The sequence below is a fragment of the Seriola aureovittata genome, chromosome 13, assembly GCF_021018895.1.
Source record: "Seriola aureovittata isolate HTS-2021-v1 ecotype China chromosome 13, ASM2101889v1, whole genome shotgun sequence".
In the NCBI taxonomy this organism is placed as follows: Eukaryota; Metazoa; Chordata; class Actinopteri; order Carangiformes; family Carangidae; genus Seriola; species Seriola aureovittata.
Genome location: NC_079376.1, coordinates 12,547,635 through 12,563,762, shown reverse-complemented (window position 1 = coordinate 12,563,762; position 16,128 = coordinate 12,547,635). Strand labels below are relative to the sequence as shown.

The window sequence follows — 16,128 nt, the reverse complement described above, 5'->3', positions numbered from 1 at the left end:
AGATCCTAAACGAAAAAATATATTTTGAATACAGTGTGATGTGTTAATATGAGATCTGGAAATGAATGTTGTACCTGGTTCAAAAAGGAAAGCCTCCAGTCTTTAAGGAATGCAGGATATGTGCATTTACATTTCCTCCCACTGGTCCCCACCAAGGTTAAATTATGTTAAACTATAGTGACTAGAAAAGCCTTGGAAGGCATTTGACTTGATTTATTATACTATATGTATTGCATTTTGTCCATGTTTGGCATACTGCACTGTACACTGTCATGACTTTTGAAGTTCGTCACAATAAGTTATTTTGAAATTTTTTGTAAATGGTGAACCCACACTTGGGCCACTGATTATAATACCTATATTGGAGTCCGTCATTTCATGTTGCTTTAAATAAAAATGCTAAATTAAAACAGAATAGTGAATGCTGTATGTAAAATCATCATAATGTTCCCGTCAGTGACTGTAGTAGTAGTCGCACTGCACATTTAGCAGTGGACTGTAATTCCCCAGGCAATCCTGTTTCTCTTTGGTAACCCTTTATACGTCAAAACCATTCTTTCTTTCTTTGTGTGTTTGTTTTGATTAGGCATGGTGTCAGTGTTGGACTTGATGCAGGGAGGGTTCCCCTCCCGAGCCCCCTTCCATGAACTCTACAACATGTATAAACAGTACATGCCGGATAAACTTACACGACTGAATCCACGACTCTTCTGCAAGGTGGGATTACATAGATTAAATTCATTGGAGAAATACAAAGTGTGCAGTTGGGTTTAAATAACAAGCTAATGTGTTTAAAATATAGCCTAATTAGTTGTGTAATTTGTTCAAAGCAAAAAAAAAAAAAAAAGCCAATAGCCACATTGACTGACCCATCTGGGAAATGCTTAAGTAACATAAAAAGTTTAGTGCCCTAAATTCTTCACATATACAATCTTTCTATGTCACTGAATGTGTATTTGTTCCTCTGTAGGCATTGTTCAAAGCTCTGGGACTTAATGACAATGACTTTAAGTTTGGACTGACCAAAGTGTTCTTCCGTCCTGGAAAGGTACAGTTAAGTCAACAAAATTAATTACACCTTGATTTTTGCAGGTCATATGTACAATATCTGCTGCAGCGCTTGAGAACATAAATATCCCCTGATTAAGATGGATTGTTGCTTCAATTGCGTGTGTATGTGTGTGTGTGTGTGTGTGTGTGTGTGTGTGTGTGTGTGTGTGTATGTGTGTGGGTGTGTTTGCATCAGTTTGCTGAGTTTGACCAGATCATGAAGTCTGATCCAGACCACCTCGCTGAGCTGCTGGAGAAAGTCAACAAGTGGTTGGTGTGCAGCTGCTGGAAGAAAGTCCAGTGGTGCGCCCTGTCCGTCATCAAACGTATGTTAAATTGTTAGATTGTCTTTTTGTTTCCTCATTCCTCTAATGGGCATTATTTGTCAAACCTGGGTGAATTTTAATTGAGATCATTTACCACACGTGGTCTGGACATGGTCCAGAGTTGGTCTGAAAAAAAAATGAAATCCTTATCAAATGTTGCTTTGCTATGGGTTATGTCTGTTTCAGGTGGCAACCCTACCTTTAAGCCATAATTTCACTTCCATTTTATAAATCATAGTGCTTCAGTTATAGTACTTGATGCTTTTTTTCTATCTGTCATCATGATGCTATATGCCACATGGCCTGAATCACATCCTTTTTAAAAGAGAGGTGGCACTAGTGATAAAACCATTTATGAAAAAAGTCCCACATTAGAAAATCACCCACACCTCACAGATTGCTTCTTAGCAACTGTATCGACTGTAGAAAGACAATAATACACAAAAACTTGCATCAGCACAACAGATCTTTGTTAGTTAAACTACTTCACTTTCCAGGGGATGACTATAGGATCTTTTGCCATTTCCTCACAGTTTATTATGCAGCTCTGATAGCTATACTGAATCATATTTCACACTTTTGCATTCATTCATATTGAAAGCGGCAGCCTCTAGCAAAATGGAATAGTACTTTAAAAGCAGTTGCTTGAACCATTACACTCTGTGCCAAGTTATTGATTTCCACCATTTAACAAAGTGCAGGCTGGTTTCTGCTTATTTGTGTAAAAGCATAGAGTGAAATTGCATTACAGTTATAGCAGAATATTGCCTCTGCTTGACCACACATTTCTTGCATAACCTGAGACCTGAGGAAATGTATGTTCCTGGTCATTTATTTCGTTCCACACTTCACCTTATTATTGCAATTCCATTTGCGCATGTGTGTTTATGTGTGTGTGAGTGAGACAGAGAGTGTGTGTGTAAAGTGTATAGACAATATTCTGCACAACTTGTTTTTGTGCATGCCTGATCAGTCAGTACCCATTGTAGCAGTTTGTAATAATGTATATTATAATCTTTCAGGTTGCTTATTCTCATGGCTTTACAATATTTATCTTTCAAAATAAAGTTTTTACTATTGAATTTTATATTTGAATTGAAGTGAGCATTTGACATGGTATTCGCAGAGCAGGATTCTCGTACCCTTAAGAACAAGTATGCAAATTACATAAGAATCGAGAATGCAATCATTTCAAGTTGTGCTCGTGTGTGTGTCCATTATAAATAAATGTCTTTTCTTTCCTCATCTTCAACAGTTAGGAACAAGATGAGTTACAGAGCTTTGGCCTGTATTAAGATTCAGAAGAGTGTCCGCATGTGGTTGTGTAAGAAAAAGCATAAACCACGGTGAGTCTCCCCTTGCTCCTTTAAACCAACCGACACACACACACACACACACACACACACACACACACACACACACACACTCAAACACACATGCATCATTTTTACCATCTTTCTGTTTGTCTGTGCCCTTTGCTCTCTTATTTTTTTCTTTTACCTTGTACTCTGTGTGTGCTTTTTATTTTAACGGATTCACGCTTGGTGGGTTTTGATGGCTATCCCACATTGTGCATTTAGGAGTTCAAATCAATCCAGAAAGTCATCTGTGGAGAAATGATGTCTCACTGTACTGCTTTGGGAAACACCCCGTCTTGCTGTATTGGATTGCATTTGGAAACGTGGCTCTTGTGAAAGCGGCCATCCAGATGATGGGTTTTCAGATACATGTGGAATTTTTTTATACATTTCTAAAAGGAAGAAACTGATTGATCTATTTTTTGTTTATAACTAAGACTGGTAGGAAGGTACCTAAAGGTATCCCTGAAATGCATAAAACGTTTACAAGGGCCAAAGGGGTTTTTTAAATGAATCCACAGCACGATGCAATGTATTTCCAAGTGAAACTGAATATGTGTGCAGAATTTAGTTACAAAAGAAGCTTTAATTGCTCATATTTATCTTTCAAAATAAAGCATGGCTTGGTGAATACGTTGCCAGAAATATGTTGCCATACAGAGCTGTAGAGGAGGAGTTGTAGAGGACTGTTGGCCTACACGCAAACCCACACCCAGTGAATAATAAGACAACCATGCATCCATGGAAATATCAGGTTTTGTCAACTGACATTCAGACACACCTCTGACCCTTGATATTGTTCTGCTAGCTACTACAACATAAGCTGTTGGCCAAGCCATTTTTACAGTACATGGTGGGCAGGGTTAGCTTGTCATCCAAAATCACATTTGATTGGAATTATTTATGTTTCTGAATAATGTATGTTTTCGATATAAATCATCAAAAATATTTTTATCTTTTACAGGCAAAGAAAGCATCAAAGTGACATCAATAAGAGGGATTTAGATGTAAAAATGCTCAAAAAAGATTTTTGGACATATATTTGGCATTCAGTAACACACAACTCAACAGTCAACACAATTTCTATTTGGAAATGTGAAAAATGGAAAAATGTGTATTTTATTTCACTTTAATTAACTAATGCCTCAGTTGCGCTTAATCTAACTTATTTTAATTAGTGTCCATTTGAATTAAACTCTTCACATGCTCCAAGTAGTTAATGACATGTTCATATCTAAGTCTGTGTTTTTCTCTTCTCTCATAGCATCGATGGTATGGTAAAGGTTCGAAACCTGAAGAAACGCATGGAGCGGTTCAATGAGGTGGTAAACGTGCTGAAGGAGGGCAAACAGGAGATGGCCAAGCAGGTCCAAGAGTTGGCCGCCTCCATAGACGCTCTGTTAGCCAAGATAAAGGTGAGTCATTGATAGGTGTTCGAGCAGGCCTGACTGTGTTCACATCTTTCATAATACCCAAGGATTATTGCTCTGCTGATTTTTAAGCTGCTCATGTCAACAGTTTTTCAAGTGCTTTGGGCAAGATACAATCTGAGCAATAGGGCGTACATGAAACATTTTGCTTTTGTTTATGCAGGGAAGACTTTTCAGAGCACATACCTGGCCTTAAGCATGGCTGCTTCAGATTTGTGTGCTCCCCTGCATTCACACCTGTAGCTCCCTGACACAAAGAGTCTTCTCCTATTGTACATTATACCTTTTCTTAAGTGTCCTTTTCTCATTTCTTTCCCTCAGAATCAATATTTTCAATCACCTCAGATTAAAAACAAGAGCTATGTGAAGAAGACACCCTCTCCTCTCCAATAATTTAATTTACTGCGGCTCTTTTGCTAAATTCTCAAACTTGGTTAGTGAAATCCCAGCTCTCCCTGTGCAATAAGCACCATCCTTATTGGACCTTCAAGGTACATCAAAACATCACAAACACATCCACAAGCTATCCAGACAATAGTGTTGATTACCCTGATATTTTGTATTGTGTAGTCAGCTGCATGCAATCAACAGGTATGATTGGAGTGCTCATAGGTTCCTCGAGGTATCCTGATTGACACTGATGGCACCAGTGACTCCTGACCCTTTCTATCCCCTCTGTCGCAATCACCATCTCCACCTCCCCTGCGTTCCTCTGTTAGCCTATTAGCAGCTCCACTGTGGACACGCATGGCGCCGTGAGTGCTTAGAAATCGCTCATGGCATGGCATCTCTGAGTGAATAATACATGAGATGCCACTGGCTGTCATTCAGGCCTCTTTACATTGGGGACAAGACCTTGTCATCTTCCCCTGTGCAACTCTTAGAGACTCAGTGTAATGAAGCTTCACAATACAGTGACCTCTTCTAACCCCGCTGATTGTCTGACAAGTATAGTTGGGAATTGAGCATTGTGGCTGCAGTTTGCAAGTGACAGGCTCAGTGTCAGTCAGTGTCGTCCTTTCTTTCGCCACATGGGAAAGTTGTGCCGTGGTTACAGTGGAGGGTGTGCCAAGTCAGGGCGACTGCACTCGGTGTCACCTCCTGAAATTTTCCCTGAAAAAATGTAATTCAAACAAACTCAGAAGAGCTTGTTAAGCATCCTGTGGGAGTTTCAGCAGATAAATACTTTGTAGTAATAAAGCAACCCGTGGCTTTGAACTCCACTGAGGTTTGAGGCTGATAACTGAATCAACAGTTTGATGAAGAAATGAAAAGTAGGTCCTTATTTTGTAACCATGATTTTATTTGTGCCGTTCTGATCCTTCTTTTGACACCTAGGCCACAGTGATGACCTGGAAAGAGATTGACACAGAGTACCAGGGGCTGGTGAAACGCTCAGAGCAGCTGCTCTCTTCCATGCAAAAGAAGAAGCAAGAGGAGGAAGAGAGTGAGAGGCTGAAGCACATCGAGGAGGAGATGGAGAAAGAGAGGAAGAGGAGGGAGAAGGAAGAGCAAAAGCGCAAACAGGAGGAAGCGGACAGAAGGATGTAAGTGATGGCAAGGGGAAGATAATTAGGAGGTGTTTTAGTAAATGTAATGCTAGATTGTTTGAGACTATAAGATGTATAAGATTCTTTTTCTTTTCTACAAATATTTTAGGAAAGCAGAGATGGAGCTGAAGAGGAAGCAGGAAGAAGAGGATAGAAAAAAGAGAGAGGAAGAAGAGAAAGTTACACAGGTGTGGAGCGCCTTCAATGTGATTTTTCATTGGTGTACCATTGTACTTTTGGTTGCAATCCTTGGGACAGAAGTATGGGAAGATGAACCAGCACATGTTTTTAGACCCAAGACTTGCAGTCTCTTCTAAGCGTTATGTGCACCCCACAGTGAGGTAACTTGCCTAACCCTAACCCCAACCCTACTCCCCTGCAGGGACTCAACACTCAACCCCTGCCATTATAATCATTTAAGAAAGATGGTTTCCTAGACCTAATCCTAGACTGAGCAAGACCTTCATTGGGTCAGTTTCCACAATAAAATGTGTAGTATTGTTTCTGGTAAACTGAACCATGTCACTGAATTCTAATGGTTTCTCCCTGTTTCAAGAAAATAAAATACATAAGAAATAAATACATAAAATAAACATTTAATAAGTTTACCACAGAAACATGTTTTACAGAAAGAGAGATTAGGATTGAAAAACATGTCAGCAGAGTTCAATCAATTAATGAAATATGTATTTCAATATGTTTTTAGAATGTGTGAGTGTGTACATAATGGCAATAGAGCTAAAAACAACCAGTCAATTGATGGAATAGTAAATAAACAGAAAATGAATTTGCAACTATTTTGATAATCGATGAATAGTTTGGATTAATTTTGGAGTAAAAATTACAAAAATTCATTGGTTCCAGCTTCTTCTGGTGTTCTCTGAATGTCTTTATGATTTTGGACAAAACTTTCAATGAGCACCTTCACTGCCTTCTGACCTTTTTGTAGATCAATGGTTTAATTGATTAATCAAGAAAAATAATATTAACTGACAATGAAAATAAATTATAGTCATTAGTTGCAACCAAAATGACAACAACCAAAGCAAATGGAGTGGGGCGTTCAAGGAATCTCCAACATCAGAGACTTCAGAATAAGCATTGCGTTTAGGAGCTACAGTACAGGACATATTCACCTCTCAAGTGACATGATTATAATGGATTACAACTAAACTGTAACTGAAACAATATGGACTGTGAGTTGTTGTTTAAGACAGTCTCTGCTTGCAGCAGCATAACAACTTAACTCAAAGGAAATTTCATGTCTCTTGAAACTGATTTTCATACATCATCATACTGAGCTTACAAATGAATCCCATGGCTTCCAAGGATGAAGTATAAAGTAGGCGTGTTTTGTAGTTAATAGACGGAAAAAATATCACCAACCACCAGTACAGTTCTCGTGTTTCCTCTCTGACTGATCTCCACTCCGAGTGAAACATTCATTTATTCTTTGGTCTCCCATGGAAACAGCGGGGTCATGACATTGGTCAGACTCCCAGAGGGCTTTCCGCAGGGTCTTGATTGATGATTCCTCTTCCTGCCGAGTTTCCCCTCACTGAACTACTTCATCCCTCCATACGCTATCCTGTGTTGCATTATCGTGCCTTTTATTCTCATCTACACTGTGTCGCCTTAATCCCTCTCCAACTGTTATACATGCTGTCCTTTTTTCTTTTTAGCTGTGTGATTGTTGACACCAGGCTGTCATAAGCCATGTTACTCAGGAGACTCTTTGTAAAGTTTGTTTATCCCCAGCTGTAAGGCTCAAAGCTGCAGCAGTAAACTTTCCAAAGGTGTCTGCTGTGACTTCAGTGGCATTTTACTCTGTGTTCTCTGCTATTTTCTGCTGTGTCAGAAAAGGTTATTCTAGCACTGTATTTTCACCTCTCGAAACTTTGTATCATGGTGTCTTTCAACCTAACCTTATTTATGGTATACCATCTAGTCTTTGAGCCTATGCTATCAATTGTAGGCTTCCCATGTGTTATCCTTATCGTTTTCAGGAGTATAATGACTACTGCTGGAACATTTTTTATGCCTTTTTTTCCAGGATCCACTTGTGAGTGAATCAATGCATCTCACAGGCCTTGCACTGCAAACAATGAATATGATTTGACTTATTTAGGAAATGTGGTCAAAGAGAGAGAGAGTGCTGGGGATCAATCAGGGATTTAGGGTAAAATGTTGGCATCAGAGTTTTTAAAAATTGCAGAACATTCATATTGAAACAATCAGAGTTATTAGTTTTGGTTTCTAATGCTGCACTCTGGTCATGTATCACAGCTGCTGGTTGGACCGTTCTACAGTATGAATAATATACTCTTAACTGGAAAGGTCTTCATATTTAAAGCTCCTCAAATAAAAGGATCCATTGTAGACTTCATTAGTGGCCTACTATAAGGAGATAGATGGATATACAGACTATAGATAGAAACATATATTAATTGATTCATTCATTTTTATATATATATTCCCTCTAGATGCCCATTGCCCAGGTGCTAGCGTTATTAACAGATGTTTCTGTTCTATAAAGTGTAAAATAAAAACCTGTCGTTTGAATCTGGGTTAAACCTATCAAAAATGTTCCTACTGATTGTTGTTGTTGTGTCTAGACAAAGACTAAGTCTTTATCAGCAGCCATACAACCTGGATAAATATGCCTAATCAGGCTCGGGCAGCAGAGCAGAGCTCTAATTGTTATGAAGGGTCTAGCACATGACAGCATTGGTATTAAGACAGGATCTAGATTTTTGTAGATTTCCTGAAGTCACATTAAGCACGGAAGTGTTGTGGTGTGTGTGTTTGTGTGTGTTTACAGGCGGAGCTGGAATTCCAGCTGGCTCTGGAGCGTGAGGAGCAGGTCCAGCGTGCCACTATAGTGGAGCAGGAGAGAAGAGACAGGGAGTTAGCCATGAGAATCGCCCAGAGTGAGGCGGAGCTGATCACTGAGGAGGGGCAGATGGATGCTAGCCTGCGCAGGTAATGTATATGTGAACACAATGCTCACCTTTGCATGATACATACTGCCCTTGTGCACAGTGAACAAGCAGTGTTAAACTCAGCATGCGTGTGTGTGTGTGTAACTGCGTTTCTCCTGTTGTCTCCTGCTGTGTTTTCTCCCAGAGATGAGACTTTTTCAGATCTTCCTATCTCCTCATCCTCAGCCAGAGCTGTGTAAGATATCAGTACAGCTTTCTGTGACCGCCCATATCCATGCGTACCTAACACCAACAGTAATCACTCCCTCCCTCACTGTCTGTCTTAATCTCTATCATAGTCCTAAATCTCTCAGCTGCTTAATATAGATGCAAGATTATACCAGCAATGCAAAGCCAACAGAAACAAATCTTCGACTTTAAGAAATCAGCAGTCAAATTTAGATGAATGGTAGGTGTTATTTTACATTTGCATGAATCATGAGATGTGCCATTTAGAGGATAATTATGTGTGATCATTGGATGCTTAAAAATCAGCACAGCAAATCATAAATGAGAGTTGGATCAGAAAGTGCAGTATGTGATCTTTTTATATTTCTGATCTTAATTGGCTCTGCACGAGTCTGCAGTGTTGAAAGCTTGTCTGTGTCCTTTGCAGCACTAGTGAACAGCACAAGCTCATGAGCGTGAAGATGTATGTGATTCCCTTTTTTCATACGTTCATTGTTTACGGATTTTTACATATGCATAACTTTAAGTCTGAGTAAAATTTAAATGGATGAGTTATACTAAAATTCACCCCCTGTACAGTTTTCATGAAGGGGAAAATTACCTTTAGATACCAAAATCATTTTTTGTACCAGGCTGTTAACATGTTTAATTCTGCTATAAAGTTGGGCATTTTATCATGAGACTCTTTGGGAATAGACTTGCTTCTGGAGCCATCCTCAAGAGGCTTTTTGAGGAAAGTTTTTTGGCATTTCCATGTTGGCTCCATTTTTCAGCCCTGCAGGTATCCGCATGAGTTTAATGTACCATACTCAGTAGCTGTGTTCAAAATCACTCCTTATTCACTCATTCGCTACTCCCTATATAATAGAGATTCTGTCGTTTACTCCACTCTGAGCAGGCATTAACTAATCATTGCCAGTTTGCATCATCACTGGCACACAACAATAATTTTTGCACCTATAGATATATACAGTAGATAGTGCTATATGTAGTGAATAGGAAGTGATTTTAGACACAAGTTTGTGCCTGACGATTCTCATCCAAATACACTATATAGTATAGTATACAGTATATAAACTACCTTAATCTTCATTTGAACTCGGATACATTCTCATAATCTGTGGCACTGAAACAACTCAGCTCTGTATTGAAGCCAAAAGAAGTTCTCTCAAAGCCTGTGTGGTCCTCATCTGCGGGTCCACTGAGCACAGAATTACATTTGATCAAATAGCTTGTAATCTTGTCAGTGTTGGCTCAGGAATCCAGGGGCCACTTTGCATGTGTCTCCTGCTACCCCTGTGAGTCAGCTGACCCCTGGCAACCAAAAAGAGATCTGTGGCAAAAGAGCAGCTCCAAAGCCACGTGTGTTGCATGTGCGCCCCACAGAGCTTAAGCACATGGAAGCATGCATGCACTGGAAGTAGACACACTGGCTGTCATTGCTGGAATAGTAGCCAAGACCCCGGGCTCCCTCCACCTTCTTCTTCCCTCCAACTATCTATTTCCTGTTCACTTACTGCCAAAAGCCATCACTACACTTCCACTTCTTTTTTTCCTGCCTGCAGCAGAAGTAAAGCCTCAGCCCTGGTTTGTCACCGTCACACACTGGCACATGTCTCAGCCAGAATCAGTTTCCTCTCTCTAGTCAGTATGAATAATAAATGGCAATGGTAATCTGGCTAATGTTTCGTAGATCAGTAATCCTCTACAGTGAGACATTAGCAGCTATGCCGACTGTAAATAGAGGAGGTAAGTCCTTTGTATGATTGAATTAGCAGCTTCAGCTCAGCAGGGAAGCTGGAGACATGAGCCCAGACCTGCCACAGCAGCCGTTTAAGTAGCTGAAAAACTGTGACATCAGTTTGATTTATATATTAATGTGCTTACTCCTTGTTTTTCAGTAATCTTACATTCCGTTAACATAAGCCCAGAAAAAACACCCAAAGTGCCAGCAGGTGTAAGCTGGCATCTGGCAAATTGTAACATTGGAATGAAGGAGTAGGCTGTTAGGATATGGACAAACTCTGCTCCTCAGTTTCCCTGCTGATTGGCCTCTAATGTGAATTTAATCGGCTGAGACAATGAGGAAGGTTTGAAAGAAATGCGGACTCTGTTTCACCTTGTCACAATCTGTCACACTGTACCTATCTGCACGCTCACCTTTTCTTTTCTTTTTCTTTTTTTTTCTCCCTCTCACCCATGTTCATCTGTTCCGTACTGTAGGGGTCCTCAGGTACAGGCAACCAAAGCTGCTGCTGGTGTGAAAAAGTATGACCTCAGCAAGTGGAAGTATGCTGAGCTGCGAGATGTCATCAACACTTCCTGTGGTGAGAAATCCCAAACACACCCAAGTTCAGTATGATGCTGACGTTATCAACAAAACAAACAGTGTGTGACATCTGTTTCAGATGTCACACACTGCTGCTGGTTCAGCAGCACTGAACCAGCTGCTACAAACATATCAAGGTGGTAGAGCTCTTAGTGACATGCATGACACATCTTCCTTTGCCCTCCTTCATTCCAAAAATGTTCAGCACACACATTAAATAATTCAGTAGCAGCTAATGTTTTAGCGCTTTTGTTCCCAAAAAATGTGCGGCACCATCTCCGTACACGCAAGTTTTTCATCTGCATCTTGCCTGAAAAAATCAAAAGACCAATGTGAGGACGTTCCCACAGCTGCTACGGCTCATCAGCGTGCGTTTTAGGGATGGAGAAGGGGAAATTATCACCATTATGGGGGATGGCAGACTTCTGCTCTCCCTAGTCATTCCCAGCCAACCCTCTCCTCAGTCAGCATGAAAAGCAGATGCCTTTCTGCTGGCTCCCTCGCCGACGCCTTTAAAATTGCACTGTATACAGTACTCTGATCAGTGTTAGGGACTTTGATATCCCCTGTGGGATTTCAAGGACATCTGGCTAATTTTTTTGAACCCATTTGCTTTGGTGATGCTGGTGGTGATACGAAAAGCTGAAGTCTGACTGGATATAGTCTTATGTGCTCTAAAGTATTGTATGTTGTGAGCGTTTTCTTTATATTTCATTATAGGGAAGAAAATACACACTGTAAGCCCCCAAATCTCCTTCTTACACTGTGTTATATTGTTAATTGTATTTTTATATTTTAATTAATTGAAATTAAAAGCGTCATACAACTTTTATCCAATATACCACGCTTTATTCCCTGAATGTTCTCAGCTAGTTTGTCTTCATGTGGGTTGTGTTTTAGGTTCTTTCTGGTTTCTTTATACACACACCACCAATTAGTCATGTGACTTCCAAATAACCAAGTATTGTAAACAGTATTCCATGTCCATTTCTGACAGAAAACAATATGTCCTCATAAAAGAGCAAATATATACAAAAAAATATAATAAAGATGTCAGTGAATATACAGCAGTACTGCCAGCTTTTAAAAATATCTTTATAAAGGAGTAGTGTGCCGTTTTGGGAAATACACTTATTTATTATATAGTAATTTACTTTCTTACCAGGAATTTATCAAGAAGATTGATACCACTCTTATGTACATTAAATAAGTCAATGTAATTACAGCAAGCAACCAGTTAGCTTAGCTTAGCTAGCATAAATACTGTAAGCAAAATCCACCTTCCAGCACAATTAGTTTAATCCATCAATGAGCAAGCATGTGGTTAGGAGACAGGAAGGGTTTAATTAAAGATGCAGTCCAGCAGTATGGGAAATTTAGGATCCAGTGTATTTTTTGAGTTTTAGCCATACCGGGCACTAAAAGTCAGGTCAGGAGATCTCGTCCTCTAATACTTCAGTTTTGACAACTCTTTTGTCTCTTGTAAACACTCCCAACTTTATAGAAATTGAACACTTAGTCATTGAACTACTCCTCTAATTTTTTTAAGAGATGCGATTACAATTGCTCTCGATGCAAATTTCTTCATTTCAAGTTCTTGATATCATATTTTACTTGTTCAGAATTAGACTTTGTGTTGAAAAACAAATGATAAATGTAAAGAAAATATCTTGACACCAGTCTACATAGGACGAACGTGCTTAGTCATACTTGTGTGTTTCACATCTCTCTTAGTATTTCACCCTGTTGCCATCAGTTTTTGCTTGTTGTCTCACCGGTGTCATGTTGTGTGGACAGACATTGAGCTGCTGGCGGCCTGCAGAGAGGAGTTCCACCGTCGTCTGAAAGTGTATCACGCATGGAAGTCCAAGAATAAGAAACGCAATGATGACGGAAGTGATCAGAGGGCTCCTAAATCTGTCACTGACTATGGTTAGTATAAAAGTGCTCCCAGTATTTCTTGTTGCTCTAAATTAATCTCATTGTATTGCTTCACCTCTGGATATGAGCACAAATCTGTATACTCTCATATTCAGCATATAAACGTGCTGCACATTTACAGATGCACGCCTCACCCGAGCCACATTAGGTTACAGGTGACAGATGTTTATTTTCTCCACTTTCACCTCTCGCTTTCAATGGCAGGAATAAGTGACTTGCACAAATAGCCTGCCTGCGTTTTCTAACCTTCAATTAGCCGATGAAACGCAACGGCCTAAAAATGCAGCCGCCTTCTGTTTGGCTCTGTCAGAAATATTTGTTCTAATTAGCAAGTAACTGCCAGCCATGCCATGTCAGGTTGTATGACAGCTCGCTGCTCTGCTCGATTCGTTCTCAGCTCAACCAAGCATGGTTTGTGCTGCACTCACACACATGCACAAATGTTGTTTAGCTGCTCAAAAGCTTGCTGGTGCTCTGCGTTTCCCTTCTATTTCATCTTTAAAAACATATATTAAGTTTGATGGAGAATGGGAACATTAGATTCACTGTTGCTTCTACTTTTACTATATTTACTTGCCTTTCTCCTTTGATATGATAGCTCCTGAAAGCCGTACTGGCTGCGCTTTGTTTGCCTTATATTTGGATCCTGTTCTTGGCCTCTGCTGATACAGCAGGGGTTTTATCGGGGCCATTTCATAAGAGGCTAAAAGCTGCTTTACCTGGCTTTTCCATGTGGTATTTACTTGGGCATTTCCTGGGTCCTTTTTGATCTTGTATGTTTTGAAAGTTTTAGACTTTGTTTTCTGCACAGCTCAGTGTGTTTTCGCTGTTATTAAAATACATAAAAACATGAGTTTCATTTATTTGAAACCAAATGACAGATGTTTTATTGTGAATACTCCTTCCTGTAAAGCTACTCTGGAGATCTCCAATTTCAGATCGAATTCTTCAATGTATTTGACACACACTGTCTCTCTGTCCCTCTGCAGCTGAACAGAACCCAGCTCCTCCGATGACGGCCCAGCATCAGGAAGTGGCCATGAACCGCCAGCAGCGATATTTCCGCATTCCTTTCATCAGGCCCGCTGACCAGTACAAGGACCCCCAGAATAAAAAGAAGGGCTGGTGGTACGCCCACTTTGATGGGCCCTGGATAGCCAGACAGATGGAGCTTCACCCAGACAAACGGCCCATTGTGTTGGTCGCAGGTGAGTCAGCAGCTTTTGCTTTTGGTCTAATTCTAGCAACATCATCTCTAGAAAATCAGATTATTTTTGCTTTATTTCAGGGTTGCAGAGAAGCCTTATTTTCACTGTAAAATCTTCTGCCGGTAAACCTCTGTCCTCATTCCTCCACCACTCAGGCAAAGACGACATGGAGATGTGTGAGCTGAGTCTGGAGGAGACGGGCCTGACCAGGAAGAGGGGGGCAGAGATCCTGCCCAGGCAGTTTGAAGAAATCTGGGAACGCTGTGATGGAATTCAGTACCTCAAGAAAGCCATTGAGAACAAGCAGGCCCGCCCCACATACGCTACCGCCATGCTCCAGAGTCTCCTCAAATGAACCAGAGCGCACAAGATAAGCACACAACCACCAGCTTAGTCCAGAAACATGACACTAATACACACAGTCAAACACAAACAGGGCAGGGCAGCACAGTGTACCTGGGATGAAAAGAAGTTTCCACAGAGGAAGATGCTGAATCATCTTCCTTTTAACTACCTGTATGTTGTTAAGTTTCACTTTTTATATCTTTATTTTGCAGTGGAACACCTTATTGGTGTAGGGTTAGCATTTGTGTTCAGTCTTCTTCTCAGTCTATGCTTGAATGCAATATCCCACTGTGAGGCCTTAAAATGCAATATCACTGCACAACACCAATAAGTCTTAATTGGTGCATAGCCTGTCTACAGTAACTGTCAACCTGAAACCTTAATGGTCTGCAATAAAAAACTTGACTTTTAGAGAAAATGTGTAGAGACATTTAATGGTGTCTTCTCTTTCAAGTAATACATGATAGTCGTATGAATATTAAGACCATAATTAGCATTCAGTGTCTATAAATACATCTGATTTGATTAGAAAGAATTGAATTTTTCACACACATGCAGTTTTTCTTTCTGTACTTAAATGTGACAATCATGGATAGAAGGTCATACAACTAAGAGAGAGAAAAAACGTTATATTTATAAAACTTATATAATCTTATACTTTATTTTATAATGAGTAAAATATAAAGGATTCAAATATTATTTCATCCTCTATGTACTACAAATGTGACTACATCAAATGGAACAAAATTCATGTGGCTAATTCTTGAATCTTTTTTTATCGTGTAGTTGAAGAATGTATTTTTCTTCCAGAATAACCTTTTAAAAAATATTTATTCATTGGAAGAAGTGCTTATACCACCTTAGAAGTCTTGTCTTTTTATCCATCCATCATTTTCTCAGCTCACACTCACACCTTTGTTGACTGCTGAAATCCTTGAAAAGTGACACTCTTTTGTATTGTTGTTTATTTGATATTCAAGAAGGGAAGTGTAGAAGTTTGTTTGCAGTTTTGTGGCTTTGGGGTTGTTTTACAGACAATAATGTAATTTGCGTGTGTGCTTGTGTTACGTGTGTTTGTTCAAGTAATATTTTATGAAGCTGATTATTTGACTCCTCTGTTGGTCGGGTCGTGAACATTCCAGTCATCTCATTGGACAATCAAACACTACATTTGTTTAGACTCACAACTATTTAGTGAAAAGATACAGTCAACTGTAACTAATGATTCATATGTTCCCTTTTTGATTGTCTGTTGTACTTTGGCCTTTGCACTGGACTAATTTAGAAAATAAATGATTGCCCCCATGTTTTTTTCTTGCCAAGTTACTGTCGATAATTCACATAAGCACATGAGATAAGTTAGTAACATAGCTGTAAGTGGCCAGTGCTCTGTAAATGGATCCGACATCCTAATGCTAATA

General features: G+C 39.7%; 1 protein-coding gene across 2 annotated transcripts in view; it reads left to right on the top strand.

Annotated features, from left to right (window-relative positions):
• The window catches only part of myo6b (myosin VIb), a 36,438-nt gene extending 20,426 nt beyond the window's left edge, over nucleotides 1–16,012 (top strand). Inside the window, exons 21-33 of one of the 2 annotated variants that reach the window (XM_056393663.1) lie at nucleotides 587–717; nucleotides 971–1,048; nucleotides 1,247–1,376; nucleotides 2,632–2,722; nucleotides 3,999–4,149; nucleotides 5,503–5,711; nucleotides 5,824–5,902; nucleotides 8,536–8,696; nucleotides 8,841–8,891; nucleotides 11,108–11,211; nucleotides 13,011–13,145; nucleotides 14,144–14,362; nucleotides 14,518–16,012. In XM_056393663.1, coding sequence (XP_056249638.1) covers nucleotides 587–717; nucleotides 971–1,048; nucleotides 1,247–1,376; nucleotides 2,632–2,722; nucleotides 3,999–4,149; nucleotides 5,503–5,711; nucleotides 5,824–5,902; nucleotides 8,536–8,696; nucleotides 8,841–8,891; nucleotides 11,108–11,211; nucleotides 13,011–13,145; nucleotides 14,144–14,362; nucleotides 14,518–14,717 — 1,739 coding nt within the window. In that variant the 3' untranslated portion in view covers nucleotides 14,718–16,012. The remainder of the gene's footprint in view (nucleotides 1–586; nucleotides 718–970; nucleotides 1,049–1,246; nucleotides 1,377–2,631; nucleotides 2,723–3,998; nucleotides 4,150–5,502; nucleotides 5,712–5,823; nucleotides 5,903–8,535; nucleotides 8,697–8,840; nucleotides 8,892–11,107; nucleotides 11,212–13,010; nucleotides 13,146–14,143; nucleotides 14,363–14,517) is intronic. The other variant, XM_056393664.1, reaches the window with a different exon arrangement.
• The last annotated feature ends 116 nt before the right edge of the window (nucleotides 16,013–16,128 follow it).